The 25724-nt window shown below is 42.2% G+C and overlaps 1 protein-coding gene across 2 annotated transcripts in view; it reads right to left on the bottom strand.

The window, feature by feature from the left end:
* The window catches only part of filip1l (filamin A interacting protein 1-like), a 72681-nt gene that overhangs the window by 2285 nt on the left and 44672 nt on the right, over nt 1-25724 (bottom strand). Inside the window, exons 1-2 of one of the 2 annotated variants that reach the window (XM_070994221.1) lie at nt 11789-11874; nt 3896-6731 (exon numbers count right to left, since the gene is read on the bottom strand). In XM_070994221.1, coding sequence (XP_070850322.1) covers nt 3896-6616 — 2721 coding nt within the window. In that variant the 5' untranslated portion in view covers nt 6617-6731; nt 11789-11874. Of the gene's footprint in view, nt 1-3895; nt 6732-11788; nt 11875-25724 lie in introns of those variants that run through there. The other variant, XM_070994220.1, reaches the window with a different exon arrangement.

Raw genomic sequence — 25724 nt, 5'->3', positions numbered from 1 at the left:
CATTTTGCAGCACAGACCTCTTGTAGAGTGTTAATTAGAGACAGAACTCGGGGCTACCTCTTGGACAGACATGTCTTCAGCTGAGTGAGACTTTTCAGTATTTCCATGAGTTTCATCACACCCACCAACTTTATTCCCAGGCTGAACAACCAGAGAAAAGCACTTGGATGTGTTCGTGTGCAGCTTGTGCTTTTTGAGAATTAACAAAAATCTGCAGAGAACCACATCCTTGAATATTCATAAATTTCAGAATAAGTAGAGTTTATGCTTCAGTGGAGCGAATGGGCCAGAAAATCTGTATGGGCTCCACGTTATGGGAGTGCTGTTGATTTTACATGGAAAGAGGCCTTAATGTGCGGCTTTGTTCTCTCGTATATCAGCAGTGCAGCAGGAGTTCAGCTAAGTACTTCCTCTGCCCGGCGCTCTGCAATACCGGCACGGCTGTTTCCACGGCAACCAAACATGAGGTTTGTTTTGGTGTGTGAGAGAGGTTACTTTCACAGCGTCTACCCTCTCGCACTCGCACGCAGTATGAAGCCTTTTGTTCAGAGACCACTTCTTTATTGTCCTGCCTTGGTTTTTATTGTGCCTGTTGGTCAAGGTGAGCAAATTCCCCTGCGATTATTATCATTCTGGGCAAAAATGAGGAAATCCGCTCTCACCCACAGTGTGATGCACAACTTGTCTTTCTGGCATGCCGTTTGGTAATTAGACTTTCTTGGCTGCGCTTAATTCACATCAGTAGCTGGTTGTTTAAAGTCATATCCTGATGTTTGGTGTTTTTCATGTTTTGTTTCACCCCTAAAAAATGCTGCCGTTAATCAGCAGCATCACTGTGAGTTTAGTGTGATTACAGCCTCGGCCAGCATGAGTGAGCATCACTGCAGGCTTTTCAATGAAACACCCTTTTGGCTCTCAGCATGTCACTTGATACTCATTTTATCAGTCTGGCAGGGATACCATTTGCAGAGCTGCCTTCTTTGGCTGAACCAGACGAGCACAGTTTATGAATCGAGTAAGTCTTAAGTGAGTCAGGGGGTAATTGAGGTCGCAGACAGCAAGCCCAGCTGCTGGATGCTTTCTCAAGCAGAGCTCTAATGAATAGCATCTTGTTTAGCCCCTGCATCATTTCATCGCGCCCAGACTGCTTTGGATCCGGTCTCTCCAGCTGCGCTCCTTCACACTCATTCAATTTAATGCTTGATTTAATCTTCTCGTTGTCACACTGGTTTGGGTGTGTGTGTGTGTGTGTGTGTGCGTTTGGGTTGGATTCGCCACTTTCCTGCAACAGTTGTCTCACTCCATCTAAATGACACTGAGGACTTGGTACATAGAGGATTTATCAGCTCTGTCCACCATAAATATACCCGTCTGCTCTAACTCTGTTAGAGTATTGTTGCATCTAAATGGACAATTTTAGAGGAAGAACGATGGACCTAGCTGGTAAGAAGCGGAATGCAGCATCACAAAGGTGTTTTTCACCTGGAGTACAGAGACAGTTATCCTCAAGTATGACAAGTTTAGAGCCAGCACTGTTGCATTCTTCACTATATTGGGTCAATCTTGAGCTATATAAGCATTTCGGATCAGTATTAAGCAAAAAGCACCAGCTTTAGTTGATATACTGTACCAAAAAACACTTATGCCCGCCATGTCTGTAAACACAAACACGTAATCCCCACATATAAACTGTACAGTGCAGATCAATTTGCTCAGCATCCATTCTTTGAAAACTAGATGAATCCGTCTGAAATCCAAAGATAAAGCACAATGAAGTCTTGTGTGAAATGTATGCTTGTTTGTGTATCCATGGTGTGTCATGTGAAGCGCCACTACAGTACATAATCAGACCTCTCAGTTTGCAAATAACATGATTTACTTTGATTCACCCAAAACTGTGGTAAGAAAAACTTTTTTTTGTACATTAGCTTTGTATGACATTAATGAATGTACCACTCCAGATAAAATAATCCCACATCCTTCCCACTGTATCCTGTCTCTTCGTCTGCCACATCCCTTCCATTCCTGTCTTTCAGTCTCCATCCGCTCATCATCTTGTTCTGACCTTCGGTGCAGATTTAATTTAAACGGCTCGCACGTATGCGGTAACGTTTCCACTGTGGGCTCATAAAACCACATGTAGAAGAATGCATATACATGGAGGAACAAGTTGCACTGATGACTCATTTTCAAAGGACATGATTCATGGGAGAAAGCAAAATAAAACAGACGTTTTGGGTTACTGTCCAGTAAATAGCAAGCTACATGAGACTGTGCTAAAAGATCACTGAGGTTAAACTAGCAACAAATACATTAGTGTCTCTGAGACCCTGACGTTGTATCAGGTTTTCTGAAGGGTTTTTTTAATGTTTATAGTGCGTTTCCTGGGGTGCAGTGTTTGGTGACAGTCCTCTCAGAAACGGGCAACAATGGGCAGTTTTCTCTTGATATCCAGCACTGAAAGATTTGCTTTAAAGCATTTTCTTTGTCTTACTGTCGATCCCAGATGGATCAACAGTGTCCTTCGGAGCAATGCCTCAGCATCCAGTAGGGATGGATTGACTTGCTCGAGGACACCGTAACATGGTGCCTAAGGTAAACTGGAAGTAGTCTTCATAACCATTGTCTTGATCTGCTGTTAATTTAGTTCGTCATCGAGGGGCCAGAGGGAGATTATTTTGTCTGAATTTGTGTTTTCTTGTCACACGAGTTTGACATGTTGTGATCTAATCTAGTGAACCCCCTTTACACTGCCTGGTGCATTCAAGCAAGAAGATAATTGAACATTTTAAATATCTTTTGCCTTTTCATGGTCCATTGAATTGAAACAATGTTTCAGTAATCTACTACCCTAAAGCCACTGGAGAAGAGCAGCTGTAATTCTCCAGTTTTTATTTTTGTCTTTGTTTTTTTGACATAGATTCACCTCCAAGCTTTATGGAGCACCTCTCTGAGCTTTCACACTGGTTTTCATTCTTATTCACTTCTGTGCTGCAAATGTAAGGAGGCACTATGACATCACCTATGATGTGCTGCAAATGTAAGGAGGCACCTATGATTTTAACTCAAGTAAGCAAACACGTGACAATCCCGGAAGGTTTTTTTTGTTTTGTTTAGTAATCTGGTCAAATATAAGCACAAAGGTTTTTCAGACAACTCTTCCACTTGGGTATTATTTAATTAGATCTAACAAGGTGTTGACAGTCTTCATGTTCGGATCTGAGAAAGTCAATCGTAATTTTCTGACTACACACTGTGTAACATGAACACGTGTTAAAAAGTTACTTTGCATGCACCAAAAATCAAATCAAACAACTGATTTCAATCTAATTGCATTTTCCTCAGAGTATTTTTAATTTTACACATTCAAAACATGCTGGATTTAGTGAATAAATGAAATTGGCAAGCATGGATGACAAACTATAAAACATAACACTTCTTTTTGCACACTTTAATTATCAGAAAACCAAACAACTTAATCATAATGCAGTATGTGTAATATGAAGTATAAAAACTGGCATGATACATCAGTGTGAATTGTATGACTACATGGCAAGTTGGCCACTGAGTACAATACAGTAAGTGCACATAAGTTAAAACCTGGTGTTATGTCAAATTAAATCAAATTTTCTAGTGCTTTCAAATGGTATATGTTTTCTCATGCAGGCAGACATTTGTTTCAACTTAATCACACAGAACCAAGCAAACCAAAACAAAAAGGAAAACATTCAAACCCCAGTTTAAGATCATAAATCAAGTAAAAACAGACATGTAAATGTATCAGGGTATAGAGTTAGGGTCTAAGGTTTTATTGGATCTCATGGGCAGGACTCAGTAACGAAGGATGGGATGGAGGGTTTAGGGGGTTATCAGGTCAGTCATAGGCATTACTTACTGTAATTTGTGATGGCCTTTGGATTGGGGTGGAGGTGGGCTTAATCATGATGCTACTTGTGATTTTGCTGTTGCCTTTGGCAGTAGGAGTACTGCAGTTTGCAAGCACCTGAGTCCTTTGATCCTGGAGTCCGGGTGCGTGGCATGGACTCATTGTTTGCGATGGAGTGCTGATGCTCTGAATGAAGGGGCTCCCTAAGTGAATGTGGATTTTGTTGTCCTCTGTGGTGATGACGTTTGGCCCAGAGCTATTCGACCTCTGGACCTGCCAGTTGGTTTGCCTTTCGGGGGTCACACGGAAGACGGCGTGCCCTCCAACAACCTCTACTGGCTCTGTAGAGAGGGAGCGGTCAGGGGTGCCTGTCGTCACTGACACAATTTGTATAGGTGACATGGCTCTGTCTGGCGTTACAGAGCCACAAGAGTCTGGAGTCATTGCTCTAGAGTACGTAGCCATAGTGAAAGGTGATAGGGCCCTATCTGGTGAGCACGGTTCGTCAGATATGGGCGAACCTTTGGATTTTATTGTTGGGGAAATGGGTTTTGCAGTCGGGGATATGGAGGCATTCTGGATGATGGTAATTCTCTGTTTGGGTGGACCTCCACTTGTGGGTATGACGGCAGTGCTGGTGAATGACTGGGTGTTTTCTGTGGTCGGGCTGGTGATCTCTAGTGTTGCTGTGTTATGTCCGTGGTCGGGAGTCACTTTAATGTGCAGAGGCTGCCCAGGACTGTGGGTCAACACGACATCTCCAGGCTGAACATGGTTGCCATTCTGCCGTGGTTGCACTTTACCATTCACCTGAAGGGGCGTGTCTCTGTTTTTGAGGAATGGGACTCGCGCTCTTCTCATGTTGTTGTTGAGATTATTTACGTTATTGATAAGTGAGGGGCTGCATTTGGTGAGCTGAAGCTCATTGCTGTAGTTTGCATTATCTTCAGGTTCGCTGTCGTCGTACAGCTTCCCGTTCACCACAGCGCGTTCCAGTGGTGCCATTGTCTTGCAGTTGGGAGACATGAGGTCCAGTGGCTCCGTCTGAACTTCCTTAGTGGAGACATGGAGGTCTGAAAAGCGTCTTCCATTCATGCCAGGGCGAAGACTTTTGCTGAAGCGTCTGTATCTCTCAAGCTCTCTCGTGAGTGTCTCCATTTCTCTGGCCAGTTCTTTGTTTCTGACCTCTTGCTGGGTCAGTTTTCTTTGCAGTGTAGAGTGGTCAGTTTTCATGCGGCAAATGGACTCCTCTGTTCCCATGTATTCATGGATCTTCTCTTTCAGAGCTGTGACCTCTCTAGTCAAATGACTCGACTTTGCCTCCTCCTCCTTCAAGCGTTTATAAAGAACATGCTCTTGGTTGCACTCTTTCTTTTCAGCCAGTTGGTACTTTGAAAGTTCTTTTCTGGATATTTCCAACTCCTCCATCAAAGCTTTAGCTTTCTCTTGTTCACTGGTGAATCTTTTTTCCAGTGATTCAAACTCCTCTGTTTTTAAGAGGTCACCTTCGACCACCTTCATGTCCTTTAATTTGCGCCTCAGGCGTTCAACCTCCTGCGTCAAATCCTTTACTTTGTTGTCTTCTTGTTGGAAGCGGTTCACAATGGGTGTTTTGATGTGCTCTTCTTTAGCTTTGTTCCTCATGTGTTCTCTTTCTATGTTCTCCAGTGATTGCAGCCTTTTCTTCATCATAGTGATCTTAGACTCCAAATCATTGCTCTTTTCCTCCTCGTCTCTCAATTTGGCCTTCAGGTCATCCCTTTCCCTTGTAGCACTGCACATTTTCTCTTCTAGCTCAGCCTTTGACCTCAGTGCTTTCTTGCTCTCCTCAATTAGCTTCTCTGTGACTGACGTGACTTTATCCTGTTCAGCCTGAAGTTTGCCAGTGCTGTTCTGGACCTTGTTCTCCATTTGCTTTAGCTTCTCTGCCATTGCCTTCCTCTCATCCACCAGCATGACTGTCAGAGTCTTTAACTTGGTTAAATCTTCCTTCAGTGTCAGCTCTGTCTTTCCCAGTTGGCTTTCAGCAGCCTCCAGTTCCTTAACCCTGACTTTCAAGACTTCCAGCTCACTGGTCAGAACCTTTGACACCGTCCTCTCCTTCTCCAGGTTACTTTTGAGTGAACTGCATTCTTGTTTGCTCTTGCTGAATGCATCCTCTAATTTCTCTAAGTCCATAATTCTGTGGTTCAGTTTGTCAACTTCAGCCTTCAGGCTCTGGCTTTCATTTGCCTCTTTCTGGAGTTTCTTGTTGAGTTCCCTGCAGTGGTCCTCCATTCTGATCAGCTCCTCGTCCTTTCCCTCCATTTCAAGTACCCTTTTCCGTAACTCTTCAAGCTCTGACATGAGGCTAGAGTTTCCACACTCACCACGGCTAATTTTGTCCCTCAGCTCCTGCAGTTCCTCCTCAGCTCTGCGCAGGGTCTTGTTGGTCTCCTCCAGCTCATCAAGCTGCCTGCTGAGAGTCGACAGTCTCTGGCGCAGCTGCCTGTTTTGGGCGTCCTCGCTGGTCAATTTGGCAGTCATGGCCTCTTGTTCCTGATGGTATCGACCGATTTGGTCACGCAGCTCAGCCTCCAAGCGAAAGACCTTTTGCTCCTCTTCCTGCAGACTGGCATTAGCTGAGCTCAGCTCCTCCTGGGCTTGTGAAGCACTGGCACTCAGTTCTTGGACCTTTGCTATTTGTTGTTTCAGCTGCTCAGTGAGACGCTGCTGTTCATCCACAACCATCAACGCAAATGACTTGAGTTTTGTCAGCTCCTCCTTCAGACTTGTGACTTTTTTATTGTTCTCTTCGTCCTTTCTTTCTTGGTAGGCCTTTTCCTGATCAATTAACAGCTTCAACCTGTAAAAAATAGAAACAAAGGAAACATGATCTTTTAGCAATCCATTTAAGAACATGTACACAGAAAGTTTATAAGAATAGAGACAATTTGGGAAATCTGTGAATGTTAGCTCTTGCGAAATTGTTATTTTCCCACTGCAGATTTAAATTTTTTGGATCAACTTTCCAGTGAATTTTGGAGCAACACATAGACCTAAAATATTTTCTTAACTTATGTTGAATGCGTATGAAAGGTGCTAAAGAAACTCTACTCCCCCACTGTCACTACCCATTCGGCCCACTTCTCCAAGCACTGACACATCATAAACGCTGTTATTTTCTCAGCATTTCTGAGGAGGACTTAAGTTTTAATGTCATGGAAAATTTAACACATCATAAAAAGCATTACTTTAACTCTCTCAGGTTGGTAGTCTGAAATACCTGTGGTTACTTTTTTTTTGTTCCCTTGTTGCCAACTAATTCTCTTATGGTTTGGAAACCTGAGTTACTGCTGTAAATATTGAGCCTTGAGTTTAACAATCAGTGAATTTCAGAAAGTTTCCATGGTATCTGAGGGTGTACTGTGTACCATATGGCCGATTACCTCCTGTGAGAAAACAAGTGACACGAAGCCAAATGTTAATATTGACCTCTCATAATGGTTTTACCAGATAAGATGAGCAGTACTATAAAATAACTTTAAGGATGTTTCTCACCAGGATCTGTTTGATGAAAGCTGCTGTTGTTTAACGGTGTATCTTTCATCAAACATAAACTATGTGTACAACTATACTCATTGGATGCTGAATAACCACTTAAGCATACAGAAAAGGCACGTCCCTGAACATGGAGGCAAAGGCAAAGACAAAATCAAATCAGTAAATCAAAAGTAAGTGCGTTCAGACTGGACATTAGCAATATTTTTCTTCAAATGAGGAGCATGTGTGGATAGGATGCAGTTCTTTAAAGATCTTTTAATCAATCCCAGTTTAAATTCACCATGACAGGCAAGAAACATCAAAGTCAGTAAAGGGTAATATTTATAACTCCACATCTACTGTCTCGTATTTCTACATACAAAACCCAGATGGGGTACAAAGTACTCAAATGATGTCAAGGTACGCTGCATGTCACTGGATGCAGTTGCAGTGCTTTAAGGACAGTGTGTAGCCGGGGTCAGCGCATCAGGCACATGTATACATCACCAGGCCAGAGTGCCTACAGCCCCAGGGGAAGGTATGTTACGACCGCTGTGTGTGCAGCTGCCAGGCATTTCCACACAGATGGCCCACTGGCATGGAACAATCCTTTAATTAAGGGGTTCCTCGGGTACCAACCCTCCTCCCCCTTACCAAAACCACCACCTACCCTCCCCATTTTTCTTTTTCTTATACATTTAAAGGAATTCCCCCTGCTTAAGGCAATTACAGTCCCAAAGAGTTTATACAGAAATCCCCCCACACACACAAACACACACTCTCCAGGATCACTAATTCCACATGTACAGTTGGGTTGTGGGCCATGATGTAAGTGTGGTAGGGCGGGTCACTTCTCAGCAGCAGAGTCTATGTCATTTCTTTCTTCAGTAGCAGCTAAAGGGCGGGAGCGGGCAGGGGGGCCACATGAGACTGGATCCGAGTGTTGCAATTAGATCCAGACCAAACAACACTCAGTAAAATGTCAATGTCAAGGATATGCACCAGAATTCATTATTAGTGTGGTTTTTGGTGGATTCGGAGATGTTGTGAATTAAGCTGTAAACTTTTTTTATGTAAACTGAAAATAAATGTGTAGTTCAGGCAGGGTCACTCAGAGCAACTCAACTCACTCAGAACCAACACAGCCTGTTATTTGGACATTGGGTGCATGTAATATTTCGAGTACTTCAGTAACTCCATTTTATGTCACTTTATACTTGTACTCCACTACATTTTGTAGGCAGATATTGTACTTATCACAACACTACATTTGCTTTATTCCTCATTAGATTGCAGCCTCAGGTTAATACAAAATACAGTCAATTAATAAATTGTGATGTTTCGTCATTAATATGGCTAACCAGCAAATGTTGAAAACTATGGCTGAAGTCTTATTCTAGGGATTATGGTTTTTAACAGATACAGTAAACCAAACCCAAATCCCCCTAAAGTTTTTTTGGACCCCTTTTTTTATTTTAGGTTAGTATTCCAGGTACTCAGATTGTTTTGCTGTCTAGCTTTGTTGACTTAAAGTGTGGCCTTCTTATATGCTGGCTGCTAGGAGTGTTGATAAAACATGTTAATCAGCTGTCACACTTTTTTCAAGGACTCTGGATAAGAGTGCTGTGCAAAGAAAGTATGCCCACCTTATCTAGAGACTTACATGTGTTGAAAAATTGCTTTTTCTTCCAACAGATTGTGCATGTAGAAACACTAAGTTGCTAAGCAAAACCAGCAGACATCTCCTGCAAACTAGCCTGTCGCCTGTAATCACTGTTTATTCAATCTCTTATCTTAGTCCCCACTGTTTTTCTAATGATGTCATCAGCCAAAATAGAAAGAGAAATGTACTTTGTGCCCTAGTTGGACTGGAAACTCTGCCTATCAGTCCATTTTAAAATACTTCTTATTCCTGAAGTGACTATTAATTGTGTGTACTGCATGCAAGGGCACTTTGCTCTAGTAAAGGCAAATCCTTTGAGAGGAAGCTGCATGGCTCCTATGCCCAAAATACACAGCTTGCCTCACGCCAGTGAAATCACTTCTAGCCCTTTATGGGACTATATTGCTCTATTCCCAAAGTATTTTGTGGTACATAAGGAAATGTTGGTCCAGGTCAGTTGTTCCTGAACTTTTTCTCATCACGGACACACACATAGATGAGTGTATTTGGCCAAAAGAGCCACATCTGAGACCATTTTTGTTGTTAGATGTAATTTAGTGCAGACTTGCAAGTCTGCATGTTATATAATTGGACAGGACAATAGACGGAGTGACCTTTGGTAAAAATTATTATCCTGCAGCTGGCCCTGAGCAAATCCACACTTTATTAAGTAGAAGAAGCTTAACTGACCAGCTTTAGTCATCTAATCTAAGACAGTAGAAGCAGCACATAAATATTACTGATCTACGTAACATTTGTCCACATGTCCATCCCAATCACTTTTTATCTCATTGTCAATAGAGAGCACCCCATTTGTGCAGACATCCACACAGCTTGAAAGAACATTATTTTGGGGGAATAAATTGGAAAGTGCTGCACATAAAGCTGGTGACATAGCAGTTTCGTGGCTATCAACATTACAAGGCACCTTACCACCCACTCAGCAGCCTGTACAACCTTTGCACCAGGCACCAATTTGCAGGCTGGTTTCCCCTAAAAATGGATGCGTGACCACCACCGCGAGTCGTTAATGTGTCATGGAAAAATAGGAGTCATTTGGTGAGTTGGGGTGCTAAAGTGGGATAACTTAACTTGACAGGATTGTTTCTGGCTTTGTTGCAAATATAATTTAGTAAGCTAACATAAATGGCATTAAAAAAAAGAAAAGGAAGCATCCAGTTGGGAGCAGTCAGCCAAGCCTACGAGGGACTCACACCAGCACACCATTACAGCTTTACAGAGGGCTTCCCTCTCTTTACAGTACGTGGCTCCCTAAGCTGGAAACTGTGGCTCACCCGCTGCTTAAAGCTGTGTTACACGTTCCATATGTCAGGGCTGCTGTGCCATTTCCTAACCACAAGTGATTAGGTCATGTATGTACAGGCAGATATATATCCTGTGCACACACATGCGGCCACCTCTGCTTTAACTTGTGAATGGTGGGCCGATGTGGGACAGAGTTTGAAAGGAGGACGCTTATGGACGCACTGCATAGACTGCATTTAAAGTCCACACAGGCCAAGTGATATGCCCCCAGAGTGCAATCAACGTGTAAAATATGTAGCTCTGATATTTATTAACTTCCTGGTGGTGGTTATATGCTTAATGTGGTGGTGTGTTACCAAAAGAGACCTAGAGGTGACTGTCCTAAAGAGTTTTCTTTTTTGTGTCTGAATAAATTAGATTACACAGTGGCTCCAAAATGCTGAACATACTGAAATGCACACAAATACAGCTTTCCTCAAACATAGCTGCTGTTTCCATCAAAGAAGCTCTTGAGATGATTTCTTTAATGTCAGTGTCATTAATGTAATAAATGTTCATGGCAGCAGTAATCAGGGCAGATGTCCACAACCACAGTTTAACAGCAAAGACAAGAAATGAATTCATCTGACCATAACAAGCCAAAAGTACTTGAAACTTTAAAATACTAAATGCCTCTTTGATGCCGTCCTAAAGCATAATGACCTGTACATTCAGGAGTATATTCACAGAATATGTGTCTGTACATGTGTGCTATGATCCGTGAACAATGAATTCTTGGCAGCTTGTTTGTGCCAAAACTAAGTTGGCAGTATTTCTACAATTATGTTATCTGGACAAATCCCTGCGCAGTAAATTTAAGGGGCCATACATGTGACATGCTCAACACCACTTTCCGACAAAGACTGAGCCTCATTACTGTGTAAACAGTTTATATCTTTAGTGAAGTTTGCAAAGGCAGACCACAGATTCTGACTCCAAGAGTAGCTGTAATGAATTAAAATGTTGCTCAGCATTTCTTTATAGACATGTACAACTGAATTAAAAGTGAAATGAAACTGATATGATACAAGCCCTTAATAAAGTTCCCACTTAAGTTTATACATAAATTTTATATTTTTTATAAATAATTCAAAATTTGGACGTCTCCAGATTTTGTTAAATAACTTGAGGTTCATTTGAAATGTTGGATTTGCTCGCTTGGAAAACTTTATTCTACTGAGTTACGATCACGACACAGAACATAGCAGCTTTAAAGCCAAAAAGAAGTGCTATTGAAATAAATACGTCATGAAAGTTAGTGTTACAAAGTACACAAGAACACCAGCATGAAATGATGCGGCCGTGAACATCTGAACATGTCCAAGCCAATCACGAGAGCGACAACTCTTTCAGAAGTTTTAATGTTTTTTCCCCCGGATTCAGAGTTTTGTAGTAATATTCAGTGTGCCTACCTGTGCCAAAGGCTTTCCCAGCTTCACTGCCATGAGCTCATTATCTTGCCGTACAACACCAGACCCTCAACTCTTCTCTCTGCGTGCGTCTCACTCTCTGAGTAGCTGTAATGTGGGCATTCCTACAGTCAGACCAAACAATAAGGGATGTGCTCCCTGCCTATGGACCATTACATCATCAACATGTCCTTATATGGAGCTTTGCATTGCAGAGGCTCGCAAGAAGGGGGTGTGCTTGCTCGTATGTGTGACTGTGTGGTGTGTACATGTGTGTGCGCATGTCTGAGTGTGTGAGCGGGTCTCCTTCAGTAACTGTTTAACTAAAGGATGTGGCAGCGAAGAGGGGAAGGTTTTTCTTGACATATGTAATGTGTGAAATATCTGCCTGGTCTGTCACGGCTCCGGAGGCAGGGCAGTAGGTGAAGAGAGACACGGAGTTTGAGTTACAGTATTTGCTCCTGGCTCTTGTCAACATAAGTCATTTAGCCAAGGAGGAGGAAAAAAGAATCAGCTTGCAAAGTTATTAAGAAACTCTTGGATGAGGATTTGTAATTGAGACCAATGCTAAAGAACAAGACAAGACGTGTAACACATATCTTTGACATGTGAAATGCACATTCACAGCCCACACATGAGAGATCCCCTGACATTTTGACAGTTTTGCTGAAATGGTTTGTTAGCAATACCATTTCTGATTGAGATCTTGGAGTGCTGTTAGCCACTAGTTGGCAGGTAGCTGCACCCTCTTGGTCTCACTGAGGAATGCTAACATGCTAGGGATTTTGTTCTGGTGCCAGGAATTCATCTTTTCTCTCAATATGGTCGGCTTACACAGGCCCCATTTATACTATAGTACTTGTCTTTACAGTGAGGTTTGGTACATTATGTCCATATACATCAGTTCCTGAGCAAAAGTCGAAACACTGCAACGTAAAATGTACTCAAGTACTGTAGTAGCCCTGCATTCAAAATATAACAGAGATTAAAGTACAAAGGCATTTTTTTTAACAATACTAAAGTAGCAAAAGTATTGACAATCCAGAATGGCCCCTTTCATTAGTCGGAGCCATGTCATTGTTTTCTTAATAATACAATCTTTTTCATTTTGGGAAATACGCAATAAGCCTTCCAGCACCTATAATGCTCACACTTTATATCATTTTTTTCTTTATGCTAAGCTAAGGTAACAGACATTGTTGCTGGTTGCTGTAATGGATCTAATTTGAACAAACCCAATCTATGACAGGGCATCATGTGAAATAAGATGATCACATGTTTTGTATGTGTAAAATCTTAATCTACTAAGTAATGAGTTACTAGAGTGGGCAAACAAGTGTTGTAAAAAGTACAGTTTTCTTTCTGAAATGTAGCGAAAAAATTGTCCCTTAAAATTGCACTTAAGTTCAGTACTCACTCGCATGCCCTTTGATACTTTCCTCTACTGATACACAATTATTTATTGTAGCGAACATGAAGCGAGGGTTGGGTAGTTAAACATCTTACCTGCGGGTGTAAAAGTGGCTTTTAACTAATAGCTCCACAAACAAAATAATGGATCTTCCATGCAGCAGTGTAATCGCAGCTTAAGATAGCACACATTGCTCTTTATCAGTGGCGCTTTGTTCACTTCACAATGCCTCAGTCTTAACTCTCATTATCAGACAGCTCATACATTTCTCAAGCTATAGCTGCTGACTAAATCGGTCTTTCAGAAGCCTTAACATTGTGCGTCATCTATTGTCAAAAGATGGGAGCAAATTTTTCAAGATTTTTCTGGGAGGTTAATGCTCTGCTGCCAGAGTCTCTATTGTTCTGAGAAAAATGTGCCCTGTTTATTCTAACAATGGGACTGGTGGCACTGAATGGTGCAGAATGATATCGGCAAAACGATGCAACAACAGCTGGACCTCATGTTTGGTGCGACAATGCATGACGTGGAAGAAGGCAACAAATTAGTCACATATACAAATCAGTTTGGAAAACACACAGTGTATTCTGTCACTGTGTGCTTTCAGGCAGTTCTAATTGATTCCAGCTATGCGAGTCAAATGACAAGGGCAAGACTCTTCCTGTCTCCTGCCCACTAAGTAAAATATGTCATGGCTTCACATTGGCTTAGGTTACTAAATGTTATGAGCTTTGCCAAACAAGCTGAGGGACACAGAGATTTGCAGGATTAAACACATCATACGTCTTTGACCAATACAGTGACGCAGGTTAAACACGCAAGGGTCAATCATCCAACATCCAACAACATTTGCCAACTCTAAGCGGCACAATTACAAGCCCTTGGTTGTCCCCCTTGTGTGATCATTAATTTCCAGCTTTAAAGGATGTAATTACACATCAAGCTTACGATAATGATAGGAAGCCAGGCTGGTATGTTCAAATTCAGTCATCCACAAGCATCTACCAACCAACTTCTGGACAGCTTTGAGTCCAGAAATGTAAAACAGAAATCTTCTATCTCTGGCCAACAGTGTACCCCAAGCAAATTTGATTAGGTGTTGTCAAAATGCTTTCAAATACAACAAATGCCAGCATACACACTCTGACTTAAAGTCTGTTTGTTTAGTGGCAGATGAATCAGCTTTCGTGAGTCACAGCAGGAGCCAAACACGACTTGCAAATTCCTAAAAAGAGGTAAACTGAAAGCATGTGGCCTGAAGACTTATGTAAAAAAAAAAAAAAAAAATGCAATTATTAAGTGTTTTTGACCAGTTGGAGGAGACTGTTGTTGGAGGATAATGAAGGAGGCTGTGTAAAAAAGTCTGGATGACCAGCTTGTACAAACAGCGCCAATAGAAGCCAAAGATAGCATTTATTTTTGGTCAGGAACGCGCCATGCTGCCTATGCAAACACAATTTTGATTTTGTTTGGAGAATACTGCAAGTCTTAAACTTGTTATGCAACCCTGGACAGTGATGGGGCAGACTTTCCTTTAAGTACCATGTGGTAATTGTCACATCTGTTGTTGACAGCTAAAGGCCAGAGGAGCAGAGGCTGGAGGAGTTGGGAGCACAACCAGAATGACATGGCTGAGCTCCCTGCTGAGACTGAACTCTCGACTCTCTCCTCCCAAAGAGACCAATTCCTGTGTCCACTTGAAGGCATTACAACTCGATTGCTGAGGGGAGACTGTTTCCTGGAGCACTCTGAGGTCTTTCAAGTAGCATTGTAGTGTTTTGCCACAAGGCCACTGGAACTGGCAAACTGTAGTGCACACTTGGGTGAAACAGGATTAATTTCAGGCAATATGAAAATTTCACAATGTGCAGATTCAGAGTTCAACAACTGCCCAGTGAGCTCCAACTCTAAACTATGATGTATTTCAGTTTTGTGTTCTCTCCCATTTCCTTGCAACAAACTGTTTGTTCTTGGAACAAACAATTCGGTCATCCAAAATTAGATTCTATTTCTGGATCTGGACATATTCATGCACTGTACACATGAAACAGATGTCGCGGATCAAACACAAGATCAGGCCACACAAACATGTTTGCTGTGACAGGCCTCTGCCAAATGACAAATAGTTGGGAGATGAAGATGTATTATGTAACCTCTATGGGATGACTATAGCGCTGACAATACACAGAAGAATGTCGAGGTTTGGGATTTGGTTGCATGAGCAACGTGTGCGGTTCGGCAAAGCAGTTGTTAAATCTCCGAGGCACGGTCTTCCGGCATTTCACCACGCTGCCATGTTCTTCTGAGCTGGAATTTCCTGGAAATTCTAAGAGTACAAATGAGAAAACATGAGCAACATGGCTGACAGAAAGGGTTTATCTGCTTTACGGAGCGGCCGATCATTTGTCATTGGAGAAACTAGTATGTTTACTGTCCAACTTTAGCCTCGTTTCCATCAATGTATTATCCTGTGCGTTTTGAAGCATTGTATCGGAAAAGGTTGATGGAAAGTACAATATTTGAAAAAAGCAAAAAAAACAACAACTTAATATCACTAAACCGGTTTGTCTTGTCAAACGTTTTGGACTAAATTCTGATGTACTGAACATTGAACTCACATTACTGATCAGCTGTCTCAGAAGAGGCAGAAGTCATTTCTGCTGTTGCTGTTATCTCTATGGCAACTGGTTTTGTTTTTTTGTCTTCTTCCTCTTCTTCTTTGAGATTTATTGGCGCTTTGCAAAAAACTGGTTTCGTTTCCAGGTCACGACCTCTACTTCTTCTACACTCACTACGTTTACATGCAGTCAATATTCGGGTTATGGTCAATATTCTGTTTTCTGAAACATTCGGAATAACCTGTTTACATGCGTGAGCAAACAGGAGTAATCAATTGGGATATCCTGATCAAAACAGCGACGCACGGAGAACGTCGTGATGCAATGCGCGTCATTTCAGCTTCTTCTTCCTTTATCCAAAAACAACAACAACAGCAGCAGCACGGCAAATAATCGTTTGTGCTTTGGTGCTGATACTGACCCACCACCAGTACTTGACACTATTCTGTCTCACTTTCTTCATTCATGGAGGGCGAGAACGTGAAGAAATAGGAAATGGAGCCGGAGCTGTGCCATTCATATCCATGCTACCTGCACTCAAAAGACCAAGATTCCTTGCGAATAGAACATGCGCAGAACACAAATTAATGTTCCGTTCGATTGGGATATTCTGATAGGCGTATACATGACTAAAAATTTGGGTAAGAAAAGGAGTGACTCAGGGGTCATATTCCGGTTTTTCAAAAGGGTTATTGATGTTTACATGGCCGTGCACAACTGGGTTGTTGCTGATATTCCGGTTAGGAAAGGGTTATTTGACTGCATGTAAACGTAGTGGCAGTTTGTTACAGCCATGCGTAACGTAGCATGTACAATGGAAGCAGACTTGGCAGATAAATCATGATGCACATGAAGCTTCCGCTCCACTGAAGAGATGCAAAATGGCGGCAGACTGAAACATCAGATCTGTGGAGACCAATGACAAGACTAACATTTTCCAAATTACTACATGAAACAAGCAGTAATACCATAATTCCATCACATTTTCAAACACTTGAGGTTTGACTGGCGCTCTTTTAATTATGTCATCTTGTTGTGTCCTTGTGTGCCGTGCATTCTGCAAGAATGAGTGCCTTTAATCTCAATACACAGAACTCCTGAGGTTCAACATAACAGCAGTGGATAGAAACGTTAATGCAACTTTTCATTTGGCTGTTTTCTGGAAATTTAGTTAATAACAACAATACAATTTGGTGGGAACTTGACTTGCAACTCAAATTAGACGAGCAACATGTTGACAACAACACAGTGGACTATATTGGGTCTGAATGCCTGCATGGACCTCAAAGACTTGGCTTCTACTTTTAAAGTTATGTGAGTGAACACATGATATGGGATATCCTTGATTTCTGTTACTTACACAGACTCTGACCGAATGTGATGAAAAGTCCAGCTGTCATACAAGTGCACTGTGTGTTGCGAAAGCATTGCAGGGAAAGACATGTGTTCGGGTGTGTGTGCACTGGCTGGTACCTGATATCTAGCATGAATCTGATAAACCATAATTATCCAAACCAGATGGAATGAAGAAATATTGCAGAGCGCAATAGGTTTTGCCACCTTTGCCAGAGCTGCAGGAGTGATTGTCTGTCTGACACACATTTGGATGTTTTTCGCCTGTAGCTGTACGTCTGAGTTAAGGATCTGATCAGCCGTCTGGATGCAGCAGAACCAGACAAAGTCAAGAGACAAAAGCACACACTCACCCTCTCCACTGAGTGTGAGTTTTTGCTCAGTGTGATTCCTGCTGCACATCAGACAAACCGCTTCCCTGCAGCCGCCGCAGACGAGGCCCGGTCTTGCCCCATACACTCAGCCCAGGGGCTGATTACCTGACATACATACATGACATCATCGGCTTGTAATCAAATCCATATGTCTCCTTCCCTCTTCCCCCTCTCTCGCTCTATCTCTATCTCTTGCTGGAATTTTTTCTCTCTTTTTATCTTTGTCTCCGCATTCCTCTTTCTGTTTGTTTATCCCTTGTCTCCCTCTCTTGTCTTTCTCCTTCTCCATTTTTTTTTCTGTCTCTTGTTTCTGATGTCAGCCTGGGCCTCAGCATGGGCTTTGCTGTTAAAATGGAACGTGAATTTGATTACCAGGCAAAAAACCCTCATGAGGTCGTTTGCTGGCCTTTTATGGCCAAAATCCGTCTTTTATGGCCGTTCTCTGGCTGAAGACCTTTTGTTCGTAGTTGTGATGACATGTTGTACACTCCAAGTAGTTGTAATTGCCCGCTAGTGGTGGGCTTGATTCATCTGTGTTTGTGTTCTCCCTCTTAAACCTGCGTTCTCTCATTTTCTTTAATGTTGTCATGAGTTTATCTCTTTTTCATGCCGTTAATGCAATTTTTCATTTATTTTACCTGCAGATGTTTTAGTCTGTGCACCCCATATTTGTGCCTGGCAAAAGGTGTTTTTTGTGTCTGTCTTTCAAATTAAAAGTGAGAGTGGGGGGGTGACCTTGACCTTTCACCACCCCCTTCTGCCAGCTGTAACCCTCAGGGAGGTTTGTAGGTATGTCTGCTACCCTCTTAAAGACAAAAAATGCAATTTTATTTGGTTGTTTTTCTTCTCCAGATTCTTGTCACTCACAAAACCTTCTACATTTTCTTCTTTGAAATTTGCTAATACCTAACAAGGTGTTTAAAAGGAAGCACTCAGACTAAGTGGAAATCCAAACATATGTGTTCTTTTCCATTGATTCTGAATGTCTCCATAACTCGCTTTGACTTCACAAAACAAGGATTTCAGTCTCATGCAACCTCAAGAAACCTGATAGAGTATCCATCTCCAGCTTCATTGTTTGTCTTTGTTTGTGTTCTGGACGGTTAGATGTTTGTTTTATGATTAGAAAAAATCAATTTAACTGTCCACAACACATACAAATGCGCAAACAAACCAGCTTCGAAATGTCTGTAAAAACTCTGTCTCTCCTCAAAGCCATTTCAGTGGGTTGAATAAGTGAGACAAACTCTTTCGACATGGTGGAGGTGCAGCACAGCCCATTTTTCCTAGTTCTTAGTTAGTAGAATAGCCTTGTTGTTCTTTCCCACCTCCAGCGATAGGAACAAATAGTTCCCTATGCCCAACTGCATAACGAATGAAACACGTCATCCCACCATGGAGTGATATAAGATTATAGGCAGGAATCAATCTTGCAGCCTCAGATTGAAGGGCTGGACCAGGTAGACAGGCTGTAATTTACAGTCTAACAACAGCTATTGCCTAACAAAGGATCACACTTGTAGTGCGAAAGTAGAGGTGTGTACATGTGTTTGTGTGTGCGTAGGGCAGGGCGGGCGTGTGTCTGCTGCCCTCAATTGGTACAGCTGATAATCATTACCCCTGTAGCACTTTGGACTTTGATGTAAATCGCAAACACTTAAGGAGGATGTTCCGATCGCTGTTTGCACAGACATAGTGGATTTCAAAGCCCCAGGGCCACCCATCAACCACCAGCTATTACATGCACAGTGTGGCAAGGCTGGTTCATAAGGATCATAGACAGCAAACACAGAAATCATCATGGGAATGCATCCGTAAAATGTTCATATTTCATTTGTCCAAACTTGCAGCACATCTGTTTGCTGTTGCATCTGTTTATACACCACTAATAATGACTGCAGCATGATTGCACTTTCTTCTGGTCATGTTTAGGCACTGGCAGCACTTGGTTAAGGTTCAGGAAACATCATTGTTTTGGTTTGATACAGAAGTAGAGTAGAGTATTTAACACTATTACGAATAGAAAATTGGATTGGACTCATCCTGGAATTGTCAGTGAGGATTGGTCTCTTTTATTCAGGCGGGTTACACTGACTGGAGGTGAGTTTTAATTTTAATTTTAGCAATCACAATTTGGATTTTTTTAAATTAGCTGAGCTCTAGCCTATCCCCATAGTCCCCTTTAGAATGCAGAAGTACCCCCAGGCGTAGAAGTACCCCTGGGTGGGAATCACTGCCGTACAGCATCTATTTAAGCAAACTGAGCTTCAGAGCCAGACTCCTGCCATTAACTCCCACAGTACATGGTGGTGATTCCATTAGGCTTCACACCCTGCTGTAACAATGACAATAGATTAACAAAAGAACACAGATCTTGTAACTTGGCAGCAAATTCACAGGAAGAAGGAAAATGATATACACACACATACAGGCACTAATCAGTCCAGCTGTCAGGTGAGCAGGGTGGATCTGCCTCCAGAGACTCTTTGATGGTTTCCTGATGGATTAGCATTGATCTCAAACAGTCCGTGGAGGCGTGCAAGAGTGGCTCTTTAATCAGATTTCAAGGGGCTGAGCTTTCTGACGTTGTCAAGTCATAAAACCTGAAATTGTTCCTGCCATTTTTCACACCTGTGAGCTGTAAAGCTGTATTTTCACGTCTCCCTCATGAACATCCACATCACGGCCTCATCTCTGTCCTAATCAGCCTCTCAGCCTGCACCAAAACAAAGGTTGTATTTACGCAGCTAAAGATAACTGCACTTCAAAGCCCTCGGAGCTCAGACTGTGTTTAAGGGGGAGCATACATGTTGAAGTGCTGATGTGACCACCAGCCAATGGAGTGAAGTATCAAGGAAATGCATGTAGTATTTTATTTGAAATTTGTTCCACTTGAATTCAGTGCACTTGAAGTAAACAGCTAATCTCTCCAGGCTAATATAGATTTCAGTTTCACCACCTACTCTTTCCGACACACATTGTCATCGCAGCTTGGGACAAACAAATTTCTGTTGAAAATTAGGCCCACAGCATGTGTATCCAACTCCTCTGTAAATATCTGACCCACTTACTCATTCTCTGACTTTTCTACAAACACTGTCCAGCATCTTTAAACACAGGAAATGGGTTTCCTAATCTGGTCATCCTTTCACAACTGCATTAGTGGAAAAAAAAAATCCCAGTCCTGTGCAAATTCGACCCGGGGTGTCATCACATTGCTGTTGCTGAGCCAGAGGAGAGTTTGGATGAGCTGCAACAAGTTGGACAAAAAAAAGGGGTTTTTTTTACGTAACAGGCATGAGAACACACTTTTGGCATTTAGGTAGTAAACCTCATCATGCTATTTGAGAGATTTACTTGTGAAAAACACTGTGTACAAATTTGTGCCTATGTAGGGTGTTTAGCTGGCCCACAGGAGTTCTTGCTCCAGCCTTTGTAATCACAATTTAGTGTGTTTCGTTCCCAAACATTTACTGCCGTGGTACCAAATTAGCGATCTTAAATAATGTCTGGCAAGTCTTCCCCTTGAGGTAATACTGGGCTAAAGGAGGCTGCTCACCAAGGCATTGGCAACGTTAGCCATCGGGACAGTGTTAGCACCGAGATGCTAACTCCAGGCTACATGAAGGAGCTGACTGATGCAATCAGACCTGATGTTTCATCCATGAAACAAGAGGATTTGACGGAGCTTCGGAGCTGTAGACCTCAACTGCAGACAAAAGAAAAAGAATCCACACTGACTGCACCTGACATGAGTGTATCTGAGCTCGGAGGAGTCTTTGCTTTGCTCCAAGCACAAAGATTCACAGCCATGAGTCTGTGTGGATGATCAGGAAAATAAGGCTAGGTAAAAACATACAAGTGGTGGGGGTCCCAGGAAAACTGCAACAAGTTTTTGAAGAGGACAGTTTCTCCACAAGCCTGAAGTTGCCACCACAAGATGCCCTGCAGAGAACAATGGCTGCCCACATGCATCAGTAAAAGAGCGGGCCAGCTTTCCAACAGAAAGATCAGATCCTTCCCTGATCTCAATGTGGACCTGCTGCATATGAGGGATAAATTCAGCCCAATGAAAAAGCAGCCGGACCAGGCTGGTATAAACTTTTCCCTTGTAAACCCTGTGACACTCCTTCATCAGCTGAACCAAATGTAACTTAAATTTACCTACACCTCGGTTGGACTGATTTTAGACCAGCAATGAGCAATTGTTTTGCATCCAAGGTCTAATTTTCTGAGATGTCAGATCTCACAACATCGATCGTCTCTCACCTTTGTTGGACTTTGATGTTTTTACTGAGGTGAGAGTGGCTGTTCACATATGAACATGGTCATGAACAGTAGAAACATTAAGAAAAGTCTCTGGAAAACTTTCACGTTGGCATAAAGATTCTGCCAAAGTCAAGAGCTAAACAGGTGTTGCAGCTAATTTCTGTTAAAAGTGCTCCCAGAGGAAATTTCCATCTTGAGTCAATGCAGCATAAAATCTGATTTCTGTGTAGATGTTTTCACTAAGCTGTGGCATCACTTGCACACTATGTAGAATGAAGCTCTGTTAGAACATGCACATAGCAGCTCTGTGAGTTATCTATAAAGTAAGAATAGTACAGATTGTAGACGCCAGGTCACAGAATGCCAGTATGCTGTTTTATCAGCTATGTTTTCATTCTGTGTGTACCTAAAATGAGAGGTTGTAGACTTTTGAATGTACAAAAGTGTCCTTTCTGCCCCTGTCAGTTATAATTTCTACTTCTTGATCCATCTATCTGTGTCCGTCTTCCTTCCACCATCTCTGTCTGTGTGTCTGTCCTTCTATCCGTCTGTGTCACCACAGTCTCTCTCTCTGTAGACGACACACCCCTGACAAAACTCAGCAGATGTACTCATTCGTCATGTATCTGAACCCTCTCATAACGCCTTGGCTCTGTTCACTTCTACAGAAGAGCAAGACCTCAGACAGCACACATCATTTTTCAGAAGTAATGGCTCACATGTGAGGGGATTAGAGAGATGAGGAAGAAATGACAGGTGATCTGTTACATTTACTGCAGAAATGATATCATATTACAGCTGATAAAAAGATGGGCAGCTGTTGTGTTGCACTCTTTGTATGAAGGAACTTCAGCAAGTTGTCAGACCTAAATGAAAAACTAGGTTCTTTCCTTCCAGCATGCACCAATCAACCCACTAAAGAATTCCCACTAAAAAGTATTGTTGTATATAAAGCCTGATATATCTTATTCCCCTGTGCCATGGAGCTCCTCTGTTGCCCAATGTCTATTAAAGCAGTGAGCCAGTACATAAACATGGACACTGTGGTTTACTTTGAGCAGATAACACGCTGCTGTAAATATTCACTCATCTTTTTTTTTAAAAAAAGACCCCTTTTGAAGCGTATGTGTCTTCAGTAGCAATGAAAGAGATTTTACTTTTGTGCCACAGTCAGTGTCAGGAAGTGAGGAAGTACTGAGAGGGGAATGAGGAAGACATTCAGACCAAACACAACGAAATGAAAGATGCTGTGTTGATGGGAGAGTCCTACTTACAGTATCAGTGTGATGACGTCACGTGAAGTTTAGCAGAACACTCATGAATTTGACAGCTTATTAGATGCCAGCTGTTTATAAAATTATGAGGAAGGATTTTACTGGTTTGAGAAGTTCTTAGTGGCTATCATTTTGCCTGATGTGATAACGTCTGCTCGATACCAAATTCCCCATTCGGACGAATGTTATTTGTTTTTTTCGCAAACTGCTAATGGCGGTCTGCAGCTCACATTAGAAATTTTACCCCAATTCCAAAAAGGTTTGGACACTGTGTCACCTTTTTTTTTTGTCCAAGAAGATCACCACCTGACCAATGGTGACGAAGAGGGTTGGGTCCCCCAGAATTTGATGCAGCAACACGTTTGAAACACGTTGGGACAGGAGTGACTAAAGACGGGGAACGCTGTGGAATGCTCCAAAACACCTGTTTGGAACATTCCACAGGTAAACAGGTTGATTGGTAACAGGTGATAGCATCATGATTGATATGAAAGGGGCATCCTGGAAAGGCTCAGTCGTTCACAAGCGAGGATGGAGAGAGGTTCACCACTTTGTGAACACATGATTGCAGAAAGGATATTACTGCATGGACTGAGGAACACTTTGAAAAACTGTCCATGCTGAACCAACACATTGGTGTACTGGAGAAGAGTTGAGTGATGGACTGTGACCCTGAAGAAGCCACTGTCTACTGACGACTTCCTTTACATGGTTTATTAGAAGCGTTGTTCCTGCCTTTCACCCTCTCTCTTGTACTCCTTGTCCCTTCCTCTCTCTTCTTCTTCTTCTTCTCCCTCTCATCTCGTCTTCCTGCCGTTCCCTCAGCCTTTCCAGCTGCTGGCTCACCCTGGATCCTCCCACTCGCCGCTCACCTCTTTGTATTCGGGAGGAATGTAAATGATAGTGATTGGGGATGTGGGGTGTGACGCTGGAATTTACTTAAGTGAGACAGAGCTGTGATGGACTGTGAGTGTGCGATCGTCTGTCTTCGCGGGTGTGTTAGGGTGACATCACTCCCCTCCCAGAGCGCTCAGAGGGAATGAGACCCTGGCTGGGTGGAGGTTTGGGATCCTAGACACAAGCTCCCTCTATTGTCTGCTCACTTCCTGTCGAGGCATACAGCTTTCATTCCGACAATCACTTGGCAACTAGCTTCAAATTGTCTCTGACTCTGAATTAAAGTGAGGAGAAGCAGACTGAGGCTCATACCAATTAGCCTGCATGTCATCGCTTCCATTTCTCATGGATTGTTTTAGGTCATCCCCACATCTGTATCTGTTGTCTCAACATTTCATCCCTTAAGTTTTTCCTGGCAGTGTGCCCTGTGTTTTATCCATCAGTGCACAAAATGATTTGGTTTCATTTTGGTGTTGACTGGTGCAGATATCTTGAGTTAATCCCTTGGATGCTTGATTGCTTGATTGCGCTCCTTATTACTCCTCATTATCTACGTCACTGCATTCTGTCTGTCATGGATTTTAAGTTGTACTTTTTTTTTCAGTGTGTGGAAATGGTATTAGTATCCATGCTGTTCCACTCCAGGACATCAGTGTTCATTATAGTCATCAAATCAAGCCCCCTGCATTTAAAGGGATTAAGTGGCTTCATACCAGCAGTAGGCCCGCGCTAGTTGTGTGCAAGCAGCGACTGTAAGCATTGTTTGTAGGAAGTGTGGGAAGTTTAAACAGGAAAATGATTATTGTTATTATTTAGTGACATGGGTTTGCTGAGGAGCTTCAGAGTATTAGAACTGAGCTGAAATTCATTTGTTTTGGGGTTGTTGTTTTTTTTTTTCAGCATTCTTTATCTGTCCATGGTGCTGTGTGCTCTTAATTGATCAAAATTATAAGTCGCTAAAAGAAGAAATCAGCGTTACAGTAACGTCATGCTTCATTAGTTTCTTCTCTCTGTGATTTGATCTGCTCTCCATGACTCCACGCATTCATTTGGCAAAATGAATCACATGTCAGCACGCTGATGTTGCAGGACTGCTCATGTCTGATGGGTGGAAATCACTACTGGACCCATAAAAGAACGCCAGCTGTTTTTATAAGGTGGGATGAGCTCAGCAGGTGTTGAAACAAAGTGGGAAGTCCCTCCCCTTCCGGTGGCCTCCAGTGGGACTCTATTTTGGAAAAAATATGGCCGGTCATCAAACGAGACAGATTCTGTTTGAATTGTGGCATGAAGCATGAAAGGAGAGTTAGTCAGTTCTGTAAGAGCTAGCATGGACTGCTCTGAAAGGTTTTTGTGAGTGTTGCGTGCAAAGTCTAATTGTGTATTTTCACAGTCCTATACATCAACAGTTTAAAAAAGAAAGCCACTTTGTTTACTGACAAATTGTCTTTAAATTAAATTAAAAAAATTAAGTACTGTGCATATTTATTTATTTTTTTCTAAATAAGGCCTCATGGTGGTCCACTGGCAGGAAATGGACTTCAGCTCTCTGTGACAAGTGATGGAATCAGTGCTAACATGAGCAAGTTAGGCTAACTAGCTTATCGGTTTTCTGAGGTGAATGGAAGCTGAACAGCGTGGTGGGTCGTCTGAAATGATGAACATTGTAAAAGGGGAGATGTCACAAACATCACAGGCTATACAGAGCTGTGACATGCAGTTAATAGCACATATCCTACCAAT

This window comes from Chaetodon trifascialis, chromosome 24, assembly GCF_039877785.1.
Source record: "Chaetodon trifascialis isolate fChaTrf1 chromosome 24, fChaTrf1.hap1, whole genome shotgun sequence".
In the NCBI taxonomy this organism is placed as follows: Eukaryota; Metazoa; Chordata; class Actinopteri; order Chaetodontiformes; family Chaetodontidae; genus Chaetodon; species Chaetodon trifascialis.
Note: the sequence above shows the minus strand (reverse complement) of the source record. Positions and strands in the feature narration are given on the sequence as shown.